Source organism: Sceloporus occidentalis, unplaced genomic scaffold, assembly GCF_023333645.1.
Source record: "Sceloporus occidentalis isolate IW3139 unplaced genomic scaffold, rSceOcc1.0.p SCAF_4, whole genome shotgun sequence".
Lineage (NCBI taxonomy): Eukaryota > Metazoa > Chordata > Lepidosauria > Squamata > Phrynosomatidae > Sceloporus > Sceloporus occidentalis.
Genome location: NW_028316984.1, coordinates 174,807,499 through 174,824,905, shown reverse-complemented (window position 1 = coordinate 174,824,905; position 17,407 = coordinate 174,807,499). Strand labels below are relative to the sequence as shown.

Here is a 17,407-nt window from a genome sequence, read left to right as displayed (position 1 = left end):
TATGCCCATTCCTTTTTTATTTATTTTAGGTGTCTCGCTTGAAGAATTTCTCAGACTTATGAGTACAAAGAAGTCTGCCCATTTTTACCATAGTGAAATAAGGCATCTATTCACTGTTTTTGACAGACAGTGTAAGTTTTCCTCTATGATTTTTCATGACTTATTGATAGTTTTTTGTTACACTTTAACTGTGCCATTTTTTTCAGGTCAAGGTAGTATACGATATTGTTTCACCCTATTCCTGCTATGTCTGCAAGCATTTGAACAAAGTATATTGTTAGTTGTTGTTAACTGCCCTCAAGTCAACCTCAACTCATGGTGACCTTGTGGATTAGACATCTCCAAGATCCTGTCCTCAGGAAAATGGATAGGAAAAAATCATCTCATTTGAGATGTAGTGCTGGAGAAGAGTGCTCTTTCCTGCCCTCAACTGCTCTGCTCAGGTCCTGCAGGCCTGTGACCTCCCTGATTGAGTCTAGACATCTGGTGTGTGGTTTTCCTCTACTTCTACTACCCTCCACCTTTCCTAGAATTATTTTCTTTTCTAATGAGTCATGCCTTCTCATGATGTTGCCAAAGTACAACAGCCTCACTTTAATCATCATGACTTTCAGGGAGAGTTCAGGCTTAATATGTTCCAAGACCTATTGGTTTGTCTTTTTGGCCGTCCAATGTATCCCAACACTCTTCTCCTGCACTACATCTCAAATGAGTTGATTTTTTTCCTATCCATTTTCTTCAATGTCCAGCTCTCACATCCGTACATGGTGGTGGGGAATACAATGGCTTGGATGATTCTAATAAAGTTAGAATGCTCTGTTGCATAGCTTTACCCTTTAGGATCTTATACAATTCTTTCATAGCTGCCCTTCCCATTCCTAGTCTCCTACTAATTTCTTGACTGCAAGCTATGGGAAACCTTTTACTATTCATTTTCCTCATTATTTAGGTTGAATTTGTATAGTTCCTCCACTGTCATTATTTTTGTTCTGCTTATGTTCAGCCGTAAGCCTGCCTTTGTACTTTCATCTTCGCACTTTCTAACAGTAGCTTCTTGTCCTAAGTAAAGATTTCTTATCACGTCTAATGTATGTTACTCCCATTTCTTTAACAGCATTCTATAGCTTTATGTGATCTATGTAGTCAAAGCAATCTATAAAGTATAATCCATAAAGCGCATGCTGATTTTCTTCTGGAATTCTTTGGTGTGCACCATTCACCATCATATTTTTGCTATGTGGTCCCTGGTGCCTGTTTGTTTTCTGAACCCCACTTGCACCTCTGGGATTTCTCTCTCCATATATGATTGGAGTCCATGCTGCAGACTTTTGAGCATAATTTTGTTTACCTGGGAAATTAATGCTATGGTCCTATAGTTGCTACAGTCTTTTGTGTGTCCTTTTTTGTGGATGAGGATGTATATTGATTTTTTCAAATCTGTTGACGATCATTTTGTTTTCCATATTGGTTGGCATATTTTAATTAACACTTGAATTGATTCTGTATGTGTGGATTGAAGCAGTTCAATTGAAATATCATCTGTTCTGATGATTTATTTTTCCTAATTTCTTTTATTGCAGCTTCCACATCATTTTCTAGGATTTGGGGTTCATGATCTGATTATGTAGTCTGTCTGGTTTTTGTATTGACCATATACGTAACTATAATTTGAAAATTTTATGCCCAAAAATTGACCCTAAAATCCTGGGTTGACTTATATACAGGTCAGTACAGTAATACTGCTTAGAGAGATGCTGGAAGAAGCACCACTCCTTGGCAGTGATTTCTGAAAGAGCTGCCAGGGCAGGAGTTTGTATGTAAGAGGTCATTCCCTTCTCAATACGATACTAAATATATTAAATGTATAGCTGGGACTGCAGTGTTCCTCAGCAGCAGCAGATGGACAGACTCACTTCCCCATTGCTGTTTGAGTCTCTGGGCCCCTGATTGGGGCTGCAGTGTTTCTTGGCAATTGTGGGTGACCAGCCTCTCTTCCCCTCTTGCCTCTCTGGGGCCTTACTAGCAAAGTATAGCTGATAGTAAGTCAGCCAAGGATATTTAGTAGGCCTTACAATCAAAGGGAGCTTTGAATCCACTTTGACACTTGATTTCAAAATCATATTGGCTTTCTGCTTGTGAACAAAGATGGTTCAAAGTCTTCTAAAAGTCAAAAATTACAGTAAGAATACAGGTAAACCATGGTTATTGAAAGCAAAGGTATTACATAAGTAGTAAAGTAAACCCATGCACAACAAATAGATCTAGTGCACCTGATACTTTATGAACTTTTGAAGAAATAATTAGATCCTTTTTAGCTCCCATCTGATACTGTGGAGCCCTGGGTTTCAGTAATGTTAAGATTTAATTTTACATATTTACATCCTGATTTAGAAATGCACCGTTCTGAATATCTAAATATTTTTCAGCATGTATTTTTTATCTTGTTCTCTTCCTCTCTTCTGCAAAAAGGTAATGGATTTTTATCTTTTGAAGACTTGAAAAAAGCCTTTAATATTGTTGCACCAAAGTTGCCAGAGAGGATCATTGTTGAAGTATTCAGGTAAGGCAAATAGAATGATTTGTCTATGTTTCTAAAATGTAGACAGGGCTTGATATCATCCACCACATACAATTTGCCTATATGAAGGGAATTCCCTTGAGGATAGCAGCTTCCTGCTCCATCTTCTGTCCTTCTTCCCCTCACCACACCCAGCATTGTTATGCCCAAGATTGTAAGGGCTACCTGTTTATCCTGAGAGCGTGTAATGAAAATCTCCCTCTCTGGGGACTTATTCACAGTAGGGCTGACACAGACATTGAGACACCAAATTTGGTTTTAAACACCATGCATGTAACATTTATTAAATCACACAAGTAACACAAACATTCATTATCAAGAGCTCTTTCACTCACACATTCATACAATACTCACACACACTTTCCTTCCGCCGAACATTGATCAGTTGTTCTCGAAGGCTGGGGATGACACCGTTGCCGCGGTAGATGCCAACAAAATGGAGGTGAAAGTCCAGGGTCTTTATACTTTTTCTTCCCTCTGACTTTGGCTGCTGAAGTCTCGCAATATTGCGGCCCATTACTCAACTTCTTCTTTTGGGAGGAGAGACAGGTTGTTCAGATCAGTCCATGTTCAAAGCAACTCGTTCTGTTCAAAGCCCTCCATTGTCCTGTCAGTTCCTCTTCATGGCGACTCAGGAGATAAGCACCTTCCCGGTCATGGTTCGTCACACCTGGACGGCACCCCGCTTCAGCTTCCAAGTTTTCAGACTTTCCTCGCCTCGGTTGCCAGATACCTTTGTCACATCAATGCTTTGCACGGAACCATCTTGTTTGGTCCTTTAGCTATGTTTAAAGCACAATTCCTTGGTTCTTTGGTTCTTCAGCTCTGGGTTTAAGTCAGAACTCACTCATTCGTCTTACAGCATGGCCATTAACTGTGCCAAGACATCACAATGAAGGGAAAGCCTATACACACAGTAATTCTGCCTTCCTCACTACTTGGGAACATAACAACCCAGAAACCAATGTGCTCCAATATGGGCTTGACAAAGGGTGAAATGACAAAAGTTAAGACATAGTGCTCTACGTTCTACGTTGTGTTCATTTTTATTTTTATCCACTAGCTATGTGTCATGCACAAAACTTGAGAGCAGTGTATGTTACACAGGTGTTAAACTCAACGTATGAGGCACCTGTGGACACGAAGAGTTTGTGCTGTTTTGTCAACTATGTGATCTGTTTTGAAAATTAACATTAACATTTGCTCTACAACAGTTGTAGAGTAGATAAAATAGAATAAAATGCTGTACAAAAGAAAAGTATTACAAAGTTCCGGAGCCTGTTTTATAACTATACTCTAGAAAAAATAGTACAGTATGCAATAAAGTTAAAATATTGATGCTTTTTATGTTTCCAGTAGCTGCAGGGAAACTTTTCAAATTATTATTAGAAAATACACACCACTGAAGTACACAACACAAGTCATTAAGAAATTCTGTATTACACACAGGCTGCCTAGGAATATACTCCACGCTTACACAAATAAAACTAGTGGATTAGGTCATGTAGTTGTCTGAGCTGTTATGTGTGAGTGAGTGAGTGAGTTTGTATCAATGTGTGTCTAACATGCACATGAAAACTGCACATTTATAATTGTACTTATTAATTTTATTCTCCTTACTTATGATGTGCTCTTTGAAATAGCAGTGTTTTAAACAAAGCTTTCCTTGTCATTAGAAAAAACATAGTATTTCAGTTTCAGACCAATACATTTTGGGAAGTTACACAGCATAAAACTTTTATCAGGCAATATATTAATCTTTACAGAACATGTGGAACACTAAAATGAACATAAACTAACAAGAGATCCATTTGGTGGTGCTAAATAACCTTTTAAAGGCAACTAATGAAAAAAGGATAGATAAACAGTGCTGGATAATAATATGTGACTTTGATAATCTTTCATGTAAATGTTAATCCTCATTTTAGTCTGGCATTATTTTGCTTTTCAAAATAAATGGCTACATTATTTCATATTTTTCAGTGCATGCATAACAGTTTTCATCTCCAGGGAGTTCAGTGTCAGGTGATCTCATTAGTTGACCTAGATGATACAACATACTTAGTTGCTGTAATAGACTGAATACACTTCAGCTTCCTTTTATGCTGTTGTCTCCAGTCCAAATAAAATCATCAGGTGCTTCGTTGTATTCTTCGGGGGAAATCCACAAACGTGTTCTGCTGTACTGATAATAGCTTTCTCTTGCTCTCTTTTCTTCCAAGCATATTCAACCTATACCAGGTGTGCCAGGAAGCTAGATTGTCACATAGTTAAGCAGGTGTACAAATATTAGTCTCACTACTCTGTTCAATTACAAACAACAAAAGGCCATTCTCAGAGCATTCATGCCTTCCTGTCAAGAGACAAGACAGCATCAGTGGATTTCTGGCATTAATCTTAATCTGGAGTATGGATTTCTGGCATTAATCTTAATCTGGAGTATGCTTGGTGCTAGACCTCTGAGTAGTTCATTGGTAAAAGTGAAACCAGAGAATTATTATGTAATCATTCCAACAGCTCTTTAGTAGATTATTAATTTATAAATTACTTGGGGTCTTACTAATGTGTGGGATCTGTAGTAGATTGGTGTTGTTATTTTTAAACCACAGCCTTCTACAGCATTTTCTGTTTGTTAGCACGATTTTAAATTGATGTAGCAGGTCAGGCAGAATGATCAGGTGATAAATCACTGTATTCCAGCAAAATGAGTTGTGGTTCTTGTCATAATTCAAAGCAGGCATCCTCTCCACAAGGTATCATTCAGAGAGCTGCTGGCAAAAACATTCTGGGAAAGACTTGCATCTTACAATATTAAGTGCTAGTTTTATATTTCCTTTACAAGTTTTTTGCACCCATGGGGTGAATCAGAAATGAGAGAGATGGAGAACAGGACAAAGAAAAGGAAAGCCTCTCCCTTTTTATCTCCTCCATCTCACTCTTGATACAGCTAAGAAGATCACTGTGCAGCAGTAGACTCCTATGCGCCTATCACTTGCCTGATCAAGATCTTCATATAAATTGGGTGAACAGTTGTGTGTTGATGCAGTTTATGCCCACTGCATTGGTTTCATGAAACTGAACACATGTTTGCAGATCAGAGTGAGCATTTCCATTGTACACTGTGTGCTGCAAATATCTTCACTCAGATGAATTTCTCATTTATACTCGTAGTTCTTGAGCCAACCAAACTGATCTGTTCCCAGAGGAATGACAGTGGAATATGCTCCCTCAGAGTGTGGTGGAGTCTCCTTCTTGGGAGATTTTATAAAAAGAGGCTGGATGGCCATCTGTCGGGGGATGTTTTGATTGCCTATGGCAGGGGATTGGATTTGATGACTCTTGAAGTCTCTTTGCATTCTATGATTGTATGGGTGCATGGATTTCCTTGGCTGGATAAGGGCATCTGTCTCCTGGCACTGGAGTCAACTGCTGGTGCCATTAAACATCAGTCTCATAGGGGGTATAGTAGCCCTACTTGTGGAGCTGGTGGTAGGAACAGCTGTTTCCTCTCTTCATCAGCAAAGAAGTGCTTCCAACAAAATGCGATAGGGCTATGAGAAGATGCTCTTCTTCAAGACTGGTTCCTCCCTGTGGTCTTTTAAAACATGACATGAAGGACCTCATGGAATGAATTCAATGCTAGGAAAAGATCCCTTTTTGGACAATGACTCCCAGATCCTCTCCCAACCAGTATGGCATGCTCACTGGACAATTCTGAGAGTTGTAAACTTTTCAAAGTTCTAAACAAATTTGGACCGCCAGGAGCCCTGGTGGCACAGTGGTTAAATGCCTGTACTGCAGCCACTCACTCATAAACCACAAGGTTGTGAGTTTAATACCAGTCAGGGGCTCCAGGTCGACTCAGCCTGGCATCCTTCTGTAGGTTACTAAAATGAATACCCAGTTTGTTGGGGGCAATTAGCTTACACTTTGTAAACCACTTAGTACATTGGTAAGTAGTACAGAAATGTACTTCTTATTGCTACTATTGGGCTTGTAAGCTCAAGCTTGAAGGAAGGAAACAGGTTGTGTCCTTCCCTTCAACCTAGCTCTCAGCTGAAGCCAGTGGAGGGTTTGCAGCTGCCAATGTACTCATTCTGTCAGTATTTAAAGGCAGTCGAGATGCACAACCCTCAACCAAAAATAATTTTTTGTTTCTGGAAAAAAGCATATGTATTTATGTACGGCATTTCAAGGTAAACATTCATAAATCCTCTCACGAGGGATAAGTGACATCTTTGGTGGACAAGTTTAAACCCATCTAGGTCCCTACCCTGGAGACCTCATTTCTGCTGTTCTTTTCCAACTGTCCAGAAATGATGACCGTCCTAATCAGTAGAAAAGATTCATAGTGTTTATTATTTTACCATTAGCAATGAAATTGAAAGATGACCTCGACACTCCTACCAAGCCCTCTGTGTATGCCAGAGGACTCAAGGAGAAAGGTGTGATGGTGTGTCCCATCCAAGTTCCTCACTCAAATTTAGTCCTAAGGTCCTGTCACCAACCCTTGAGCTTACTATATAGGTGCCTTAAAATTTGGACCAATATTAGATGGTTTTTATGTGTGGAAGTGGCTGAGACTCTCACAATCTTCAGAAAAACAAAAGCAGAACTTAAAAAAACACAACAAAGTACAGTTGAGTAAGTAAAAGTCTTTATAACAACAAGTGTGAAAATTGGCTGGCTACTTCTACCAGTGTTATAATCTGTATCCAACTCCAGTTGTGCCTGAACTCTCACAAACTCTTGTGGTTCTCAAACTTTGGTCTTCCAGGTGTTCTAAACTTTACTTTTCACATTCCCTGAGCGTTGGTCAAAGTGGCTGGAGGCTCTGGGAGCTGAAGTTCCAAATGGCCGGTGGACCAAAGTTTCAGAACAACTGAGTTAAACCGGAAAAAGGCCTCCTTTCATTTCTCCCTCAGACACCCTTGTCATCATACCAAGGGCTGTGATTGCTAGCTTTTCCAAGTTGGAAAGACCTCTGACTGTGGTCTACCACAAATAACAAATGGCTCTTAAATTAACCTCTGATAATTAGGGACATATTCCTTATTCAAGAATACAGAGGGGCAGAAGAGACATTGCACCCCAGAAGATGACCCCCACTCCACAACCTATTAGCTTATAAGGTCAGTGGACAAACAAGGCTGCACCTGTTTGGCCTTTCACATTCAGGGTTAGTAGCTTGCATAGTTGAATAAGGAGATCTAGGCTGCTGCCACACTGCAGAGGTAAAGCAGTTTGACACTGCTTTAACTATCGTGGCTCCATCCTACGGAACCCTAGGATTTGTAATTTGTTGTGGCACCAGAGCTCTGACAAAGAAGGTTAAATATCTCACAAAACTACAAATCCCAGAACTCCATTGAGCCATTGGAGTAAAAGTAGCACAGAGTACTCTGGACTAAGAAATCAGCCTAAATGTGAGGAAGGAGAGCTGGGTCCCAGCACCCACTCCAAGCTTTTCAACCATGCAGTATATATTTCCTGCTAATGAGACAGTGTGTTTCCTTTACAGAGAATAAGAAGTCATAAAGCAACTGAATAAGCAACTGAATAGCAGGGAAGACTAGGTTTCAGCTGTCTGAATTTGCTTCACAAAACTGAAAACTATGTAATAACCATGGTAAAAACAGCACATTAAACCAAATCTATGCCAGAGGCCTGAAAAATTATTTTGACAAACATGCATTGTTAGAATAAAGGACTCTGTATTTTGTGACTGTTAGATCACCTCTGTTTTTAACTTTAGATATTGTAAATAAAGTCTATAGATATTATCACTGTTTTAAATTCCAGAGCTTTAAGAGAGCTCCTTTGCAGTCTGGTAAGGTAGGTTTGCCAGAATTCCTGGGTCTTAATGAATCATTAAATGCTACCCACTGAGCTATATAATGGGTTTTTTAAAGTGTTGCTAGTCCATATACTTCAGTGTTACGCTCTCTACTGAAAACATTTGGCTGGAAAGGAGAATGGCTTCAAAATTCTTTTACTTCAGGCTACTGTTGCCCTGCTTTTAGACTGTCTTTTTCTCACTTTCTTAATTCAGTAAGACCGCATTAAGAGTGTCCATTGTACTGATAGAATTATTAACCCAGCAGAAGATACCTGGTAACATTATCTACGGTTGCAAGACAATGGGTGCATCTACACGGTAGAAATAATGTCATTTGGCACCACTTTAAGTGCTGTAGCTCCGTCCTATGGAATCCTGGAACTTTTAGTTTTAAAAGGTCCATAGCCTCTGCCAAAGTATGCTGGTGCCTTACTTAAACTACAAATCCCAGGAATATGTAGGATAGAGCCATGGCAGTTATTGTCAAACTGCATTATTTCTACAGTGTATATACACCGAATATCAACGGTAACTTTTGTTGTTGTTATAGGAAGTTCAGTAGTAGAAGTTTGTTATTTGAAAGTTAAACACAGAAGTTATTAATAAATTAAATTCTTAATAACATTTTATAACCTTTGTTTTGTTATAACCTTTGTTTGCTAGCTAACTTCTATAAACAGTGATGTGATATCAAATAGGAGAAGACAGCAGGTCTATTTTGTATGCTTTAGTGATACCAGTAGTTCTAGTTATCTGGGTCTAGCAAATAAATCTACAAAAATTCTTTTTCTTTTATGCTAGACTGATTTGCTCTCCCGAGTGTACAGAAACCTGGTATATGATGTTAAAAAAACCAGCATGATGTTCAGGGGTAATCTGCAGAGCCTATGCTTTAACCCCATAAGAGCCCCTATATTCTTCTGAACATCAGAGAAAGGACAGCAGAGTGTCTGCTGCCTATTACTGCTTCTACAATTTGTTGTATCAGGATTCATGAAATGATATTAATCCGCAGAATGTAGTACATTTTTTTGTGCTGTATATTTTACCCTGATTTATACTTACTTATATCCCACTGTGTGTGTGTATATTAATATCTGTATATATTTACTCCCTTCCAAAATTATCTCATCATTTCTTTTCTATAATTATGCAGTAATATATAAATAACCTGTATAAATGTATAAACAACCTGTTTTTTATTTAATAGATATCTTCACTTAGGATCTTTTGCTGTTTATGAAATTTTGATTTAGGCATGTATCGCAGAGCAGAGTGAATATGAAACATTCATCTTCCCATGGCTAGTTGCCATGGGAACATAGTACACAGTGCAGTATCATTCCAGTTCTGGGGATGTCTGCAGTCATCCTTCTTTGTTGTTCTCTTTTCTTAAGCTACTGTGTTTCAGCCTACATATTCAAATATGTATGCAGCTGCATGTGCATAAAGTACTATCTCTGCAGAATAACCTCTAAAGACTAGGACAAGGATGGGAATCATGTTACCCTGAGATGTTGTTGGACTTCAAATCTTAGCAGCAGAGCCAAAGGTGAAGAATTCAGGGAACTGCAGTTCTACAAAATCTGGACAGCTGCGTGATTCATACTCCTGTCCGATTGTATAATTCTTGGATGTGTTTGTTTCATTTTTTTAAAAAGAGTCCTCACCATTTTGGATGTGTAGAATTGGATTCAAAATACATTCTACTCACCCAGACTGAACTTGCATTTCATAAAATATTACTTTATTTTTCCTCCCTGAAATGAAGAATTTGCTATTGGACATTACTCCACATTAGATAATCAAGCTTCTGAGAAATTCCTCATTTCTTTCCTAGAAACATTCTCTAATAAAGGTGTGGGAGAAGCACTTTAGGTAAAAAAAAGAAATGTGGTGGAGGCCCTTGGAGGTCATACGAATGGTGTAGGGAGCTGTACCTTTACCACTTTTGTTGTACAGTGGACCCTTGTTATACGCAGGGGTTTGGTTCCAAGGTCCCCCGTGTATAACAAAATCCGTGTATGCTGAAGTCCCATTAAATATCATGACATAGCAAAATGGTGTCCCTTATAAAAAATGGAAAATTAAGGTTTGATATTTGAAATTTATACTTTTTTTGAACATTTTCAAACTGTATGCTTGAATCCGTGTATAACAAATCCGTGTATAAGAAGAGCCGACTGTATATCCTTCCCTGGAGTAGATTATGTATCTATTACAGTAGTGTTTCGCATGGCTGAGTATTTGTTGCTTTTGCGTGCCTGACTTATGGTTGGTGTTTTCATGGTAAGATTTGTTAAGAAAGCATTTACCGTTGCTTTCTTCTGAGGCTGAAATTGAATTGCCCAAGGGTCATCCTGTGGGCTTCCATGGCTGAGCAGGGATGTGAACCTTAGTGCACAGTCATAGTTCACTATTCAAAGCACTACACCAGTGATGGTGAACCTTTTCCACTTTGCATGCTGTGGGCGGGGCTTCTATCCCCAGGATGGGGCCGGGGCTTCCACCCAAGGGGGCGGGGCTTCCACCCAAGGGGCGGGGCTTCTTCTGAGGGTCCCTTTTGGGGCCATCAGAGGCCGGCAAACGGGCCGTGGAGGATGGCGCTGTCAGGGATTTGAAGGGTTAAAACACAGCACACAGGGAAATGCTTGATGTGTGTGTGTTTGGCCATGAGCATTCAGCAGAGTGGCAAGGCTGATCAGCCCAGCTGAAGCTCATTGGCTCAAGGACACTTCAGTGCCCAAGTGCACGTAGCCATGGCTGATGAAACCATGTGTCTAGATTGCACAGGAGGCACATGACATGGTTACACACCTGAACTCACTGGGTTTGGGAGACCACATAGTCTGGAGACTATATAAGCCCAGGAGTTGCAAGGGTGTGGTGTGGGTTTGAAGTAGGAGTTGGAAGACATCCAGTTGCTGTCATCCCAACTTTGACTTTGGAGCCACGCTTCGGCTTCTGGAAATTTGCCAGCTCTGCTCCAAGGGTCTGATTTAACCCCAGGACTCGTTTGAGTTGCTGACAGTGGTTGTTGGACCCCAGCAGTTGCGCTGACAGGCGCACTGTTCTCCGGAGTTTGCCGACCCCTGAGGGTCCCTTTTGGGGCTATCAGAGGCCAGCAAATGGGCTGTGGAGGACGGTGCACTGTCCTCCGGAGTTTGCTGGCACGGAGCCGTACTGGGCTCCCCCACAGCCCTTCCAGCCCCAGATCTCTCTCTTCGGAGGGAGGTGTGGGACTAGAAGGGCCGCAATGGAGCACAGGACCAGGCACGCTGCTGTCCTGGGCTCTTCCATGGCCTTTCCAGCCCCAGATCTCTCTCTTTGGAGGGAAGTCTCGGGCTGGAAGGGCCGCAACGGAGCCCAGGACGTGGCACGCCGCTGTCCTTGGTTCCCCCACGGCCTTTACTGCCCCAGATCTCTCTCTCAGGAGAGAGGTATGGGGGAGGAAGGGCCCCTAACGGAGCCCAGGACATGACACACCACCACTGCCCCTCCTCAGGGGCCTTTTCCTGCCCCCAGCTGTCTTTCTGGAGACAGTTGGAGGCTGGGAAAGGTCTCTGGGGAGGAGCAACTGGCACGCGCTGGTCACTCCGCCTCCCCCCCAACCTTTTCCCAGCCTCCAGTTGTCTCCAATAGGCAACTGAAGGCCAGGAAAAGGCTGGGAGGAGTAGCCAGAGGTGCGCCCCTCTGGCTCCTTCTGCCCAGTGCCATTTTCTTGCTTCCCACTGTCTCCGAGAGACAGTGGGAGGCCCGAAAATGGCAGGGAGAAGGAGGAACAGGCACACGTGTGCCTGTTTCTCCTTCCCCAAGGGCCCTGCCCGGCGAAACGGCCCGGAGTGCCACTTCTGGCACATGTGGCATAGGTTCGCCATCACGGCACTACATCATGCTAACTCTAAGTAATTACTAAGAGGTAATTCCAAACAACTCTCACTGTCAGGAAGTTCCTCCTGATGTTGAGGTGGAATCTCTTTTCCTGTAGCTTGCATCCATTGTTCTGGGTCCTATTGTCTGGAGCAACAGAAAACAAGCTTGCTCCATTCTCAGTATGACATCCCTTCAAATACTTAAACAGGGCTATCATATCACCTCTTAACCATCTCTTCTCCAGGATAAAAATACCCAGCTCCCTAACTCTCTCCTCATAAGGCATGGTTTTTATCTATATAGTTAAATAAAACATATTTTCAGATTTTACTATTATCTTAAAACTGTTTTAATTCACATGTAGGCTATGTTATGCTTTTATATAGGAATACTGTATATGCAATAAGCATTTCCCTTTCCCCTACTTTTTCTGAGCATAAAACTATGATCCTGTTCTTTTATGTTCAGTGTGACCTAGCTAAACAATTCTTCTTTTAATAAGATCACCGTGCTTTCTTTCTTCCATCTTTGGAGTGAACCTTAAACCCATCTTAAGTCTTGTTCACTTAAGGAGGGGAAAAAAAATCTTCCTTTCACAAATGAGAAAGCCACAATCTGGGAGACCTTGTTTTTTCATAGGCTTCTTTCCAAGTCTTTAAATCTTCTTTACACGGATTAAATTTTATACATTGCAATTGTAGGTGCAGTTATATGAAAATACATTATATAAAAATCAATGGGACATTTCAACATAAATTTGATTGGAACTAAAATGTTGGAAATCTTATTCCCACCTCCCAAAACATCCTCATGCATGTTCTTTTCACTTAACTATTTTTACAAACTGAACTTTGTTCAATCTGGAGTAAAGAAAGAGAATATATCTAGAATTTATGAACTGCCTCTACTTTGGAAAAAACTAAACAATTTTAAGCAGGTGTCATATTTATACACGTTCAGTCACTTTTTTAGTGAATTTTGCTGGAGATTTTGTACACCTCTTGCAATTTCATTTTGTTTGTTTGTTCATTTTATGCTTGTATGGTTTCTGTACCTCCAATCCGTGTGTGTATTTTAGCTTCCTTTAAGGATCACAGAAAAGTTAACATATTTTTGTAGAAAAAGGAACATACCAGTAGTTTAATGAACAATTTCCCTATTTTCTCATTACCCAGTAATCTCTTGGTTTATCTAATATACTATATAGCCCTTTCAGCTTCTTTATGGTTAACCTGGTATCATCTTGCTCTCTCTCTCTCTCTCTCTCTCTCTCTGTAACATTATTGTTTGGTACCACTTATTACAAATGCATCATAACTATAGAAATAGCACTGTTTGCTATACCAAAATGTGCCAGTGATTTTTATTAGCAAATATAGATATGTACACAACAATCTGTTGTTGAAACACAAACACACGTTTGTGGAAGTGTTGGTAAAAACAGTATTTTATAACAGAAATGAACTAATGGAAAGTGTTCATTGCGCATTAATTCTGAGCTATAATCATCCTAAATATAAGTTAAATAACTGTTAAGTGTTACCAAATGTGTGATGATACAAAAATCATTCAGACTATCTCTGCAGTACCAACATTGTGATCCTCATATAGATGTACAGTGGGGTATTCAATTCAGATCAGCCTAGTCAGTGAAGGGTCATGAATACATTTTAGCTAACAAGCATTTAATTATCTGATTTGTTCTTCTGCCTTTACCTGTCTTGTGTTATGTTTTAAAGTACTAATTTTAGTAGGTAAAGCAGCAGGGTTTTACTGGATTTATTTGAATGTAACTCTTAGCTGTAGCTAAGCGTCATGCATTTGAGCCATGGACTTGTGTGCTCCCTCCTCCATTCTTCTTTTTGCTTCCACCATCAATTAATCACTTTGTCTGATTATATCAGAACCCAAATGAACAGTGATCATTGTTTGTTTGTTTTAGTAAACCATAGTTATTAATAATTACCAGTTTGGACTTAATAAAAAACATAGTTGGAAATGGAAGTGAAGACTTCCGCAGCCATATTAAAGGAAGACTGGGGAGGGAATGCATGCAAACTTAAGGCCTATGCCTTACTACTAAACTGTAGTGGCTACATGTCTGCTGAGAGTTTTTGACTGCATAAACTATTTGAGATTTACAGCTTTGCATTATATCAGACTTTGCTTTATATCCTTTGACTAATTTTACTACATCTCTCCTCACTATGCCACTCCATTTTGTCTTAGATTTTTGTTTCCTAAGTAAAACGAGATGTTAATGACTGACTCTAAACGTCCCCCTTCCTCTCTACTTTAGCTTGCTTGCACTAGGTATTGCAATATTTATACATTCCATGTCTCATTTATTATATGTAACTTCTCCTGATTTGTGCTTCTCCCATTCCATATTCCTGTAATATGTATTGTGCAGCTTTGGACATTCCTTTCACCTCTGAGTATGTCAACAGCTGAATATCCTTTTGGCTCGAATCCTGTTGCATCATTTGTCACAGAACTACTCATAGTTTCCTGTTCTGTACCCCAGTAGATTTTTGTGCCTTCCAGCCTGGGAATATAATCTTCTGGCATTGTCTCTTTTTTCATTTTGGATTGTCTCATTCTAGGGTTTTCATTGTAAATAACATTCAAAGGAGGTTTATTACTGTACCTTCTTCTGCATAGTACTACCAGGTGTTTACTATGGTGCAACTGCTGTTGTCTCTGTGAGAACTTTTGCCAGTGCTACACCCACCCCCACTATTTTTCTGTCCAGTAGTTGTTTGGCACATGTAGTCTGTCCCCTGACCCTGTCTGACATGGGAGACTTTACCAGCCACACTGCTACCATCAGCATAGCCTCTTGCCTCACAGGAACACGCAATCCCACCACCACCGGAAGGTAATGCCTTTGGAGTTCCAACAATATCTAGAGGGCCCCAAGCTACTTACCATTAGGCTAGAGGATGACCATATGTATTTTGAATGAGAGCTCAAAACACATGGGCCAAATAAAGCGGCTTCCGGTTGCTTTGGAGGCGTGGCGTTTATATGATGCATGCCCCCAAAGCACTTGGAATCCATGCTGAGACTGCTCCAGTTGAAAGGACCAGATTAAAAAGGAATCAATTTGAATTGACTCCTGGCTGGTATGGCTTGTGTCATGGCCAGCCAGGCTGAGGACTAGGAGGACAAGGCCGAGTTTGTCCCTCAGGTGCAGCTGGAACCTGAAGCTGAGCCAGGCCCTAGCTCTGCTTTGTCAGCTCCAGCAGAGCCTGTGTGTGACTCAGCAGCCCAGCCTCCCCGCAGCAGAGATTCTAGGCCTGGGAGACTTAGAAGAACAGGACACTGAGATACCTACCTTCAGCTAGCGAGGGACAGAAAGGGCGTGCGTCCACCGATCCTGGAGGTTTTATGAGAAACGCTCAGTAATCACTAAGCAGGTGTGATTAAGCACTGGGCTAACAGAAACAGCTGTTAGATGACGAGCTTCCTTGTCAGTGCCTATCTGCGTTCCCTGGTGGAAGCATCTTGCTCTGGCTCCCTTGACTTTGTTGTCTGAAACTTTGCCTCCTCAATTACGGACTGACCTGGAATCCTTGACCCTGGAATTGACTTGCTGACCTGCTCTCTGGAATCCTGGACCTTTGGCTTGCCCCCTGACTCTGCTCATTTGGACATTAGACTGGTACTGTGTTTCAACTCAACTTCTTGCTGCTGCAGAGCCTCTGTGTTTATCTTTTCAAACTGGCCTCAGCCTTTATCTGCACTCCATTTGGCTACTTTCCCGGACAGTTTGGGACTGTAAGCAGTGGCCCACTTTGGGTGTGGGCCATATGGTCACTGCGGTCCCAGACTGATTACGGCTGGAGGACAGTCTTTAAAAGCTGTCTGCTTCATCCCAGAACTTGCATTTTCTAGATGTTGAGATAGCCACCTATTGGATGTGTAGCAGCTACTGAATAAGTGAATGACAGATGCTGTTGTGGTGTTTCAAAGAGTGCTGCAACACTCTTGCCAAAGCAAACTAAACTGTGTGTTGTGAGCCTAGACAATAGTGTCACTAGGGGGTGCAGACCACACCAGAAGAAATCCCAGAGGAGGATATCACCCAGTGGGGTGCTACACTCAGGGTGGCTGTCTTTCAAGTTCCATGCAGCAACCTCCACGTGGGATTTGGAAAGTCTCGGGCGGGGTGCTGCTGCCCTCTGAGTCTTGTGCAGCAACCACCATCTTGGACTTGGAAAGTTTCAGGGGGCAGGCAGCAGTCAGCGGCTGCCTTCTGAGTCCTGTGTGGCAACCGCCACATGGTACTCAGAATCTTTGCACCACTCTATTCTACTCATGAATAGAATGGTGTTGTAGTAGTGAGGCCTGGAGGTGCCCTTTTGCTCTTGCCCCCAGAAGCCCCATTCCTAGAAGCCCCAACCCCTGCACTGGGTGACACCACGTTAGAATTGCCAAATTGGCAATGTAGTGCCCATTCTAACTCTTTAAGACCCCAAAAGATAGCCATATTGTTTAATAACATAGCTGGAAACGATTCTGGTTCACTTCTGTGGTTGCTTTTCCAATCAATCAGTCCAAGAAAGGAGAGAAGAAAATAGAGCAGATGACTGAGGAAGGAAAAACAATATTGTTGTTTTCTTAGCATGGTGATATGTGTATTTGTGTTTAATAAAATGTTAATCATTGATGATTAAAAAATTATTTGAAAAGGAATATGGAAAGAGGAAGTATAGATATTCCAAAGAAAGAAAATAGAAGCTGGGATCCTAGTCACTTGAAAAGATCTTGAATTGTACATACGAGAAACAGAAATTGTTCTGATATGTGAATGCATGTTTTAATGTTATGCATGTTGCTTAGCAACAAGCAAAAATGTGGATTAATGAATTAGAAATAATTCATGTCAAAGAGCTCTTTGATTTTGTAATCAAACATTTGCAGAGGTTAAAGCACAGGTGTGGAGTGTAGTAGTTTTTATTTTTCTTGATTTCCTATCAGCTGGAAGGGTCACTGGCTTCTAAATCTTTGCCATGATTATTTATTTATTTGTTTTACAGCATGCTTTTCCCCCAAGAAGCTGTATCACCACTACAACCTTGCAAGACAGACTAGACTGAGAGGTAGTGGCT

The 17,407-nt window shown here is 40.9% G+C and overlaps 1 protein-coding gene across 6 annotated transcripts in view; it reads left to right on the top strand.

Annotated features, from left to right (window-relative positions):
* EFCAB11 (EF-hand calcium binding domain 11) overlaps positions 1-17,407 on the top strand; it is a 56,643-nt gene that overhangs the window by 8,902 nt on the left and 30,334 nt on the right. For 5 of the 6 annotated variants that reach the window (XM_089523577.1, XM_089523579.1, XM_089523576.1 and 2 more), the window contains 2 exons: positions 30-131; positions 2,470-2,560. In XM_089523577.1, coding sequence (XP_089379703.1) covers positions 30-131; positions 2,470-2,560 — 193 coding nt within the window. Of the gene's footprint in view, positions 1-29; positions 132-2,469; positions 2,561-8,099; positions 8,233-17,407 lie in introns of those variants that run through there. The other variant, XM_089523580.1, reaches the window with a different exon arrangement.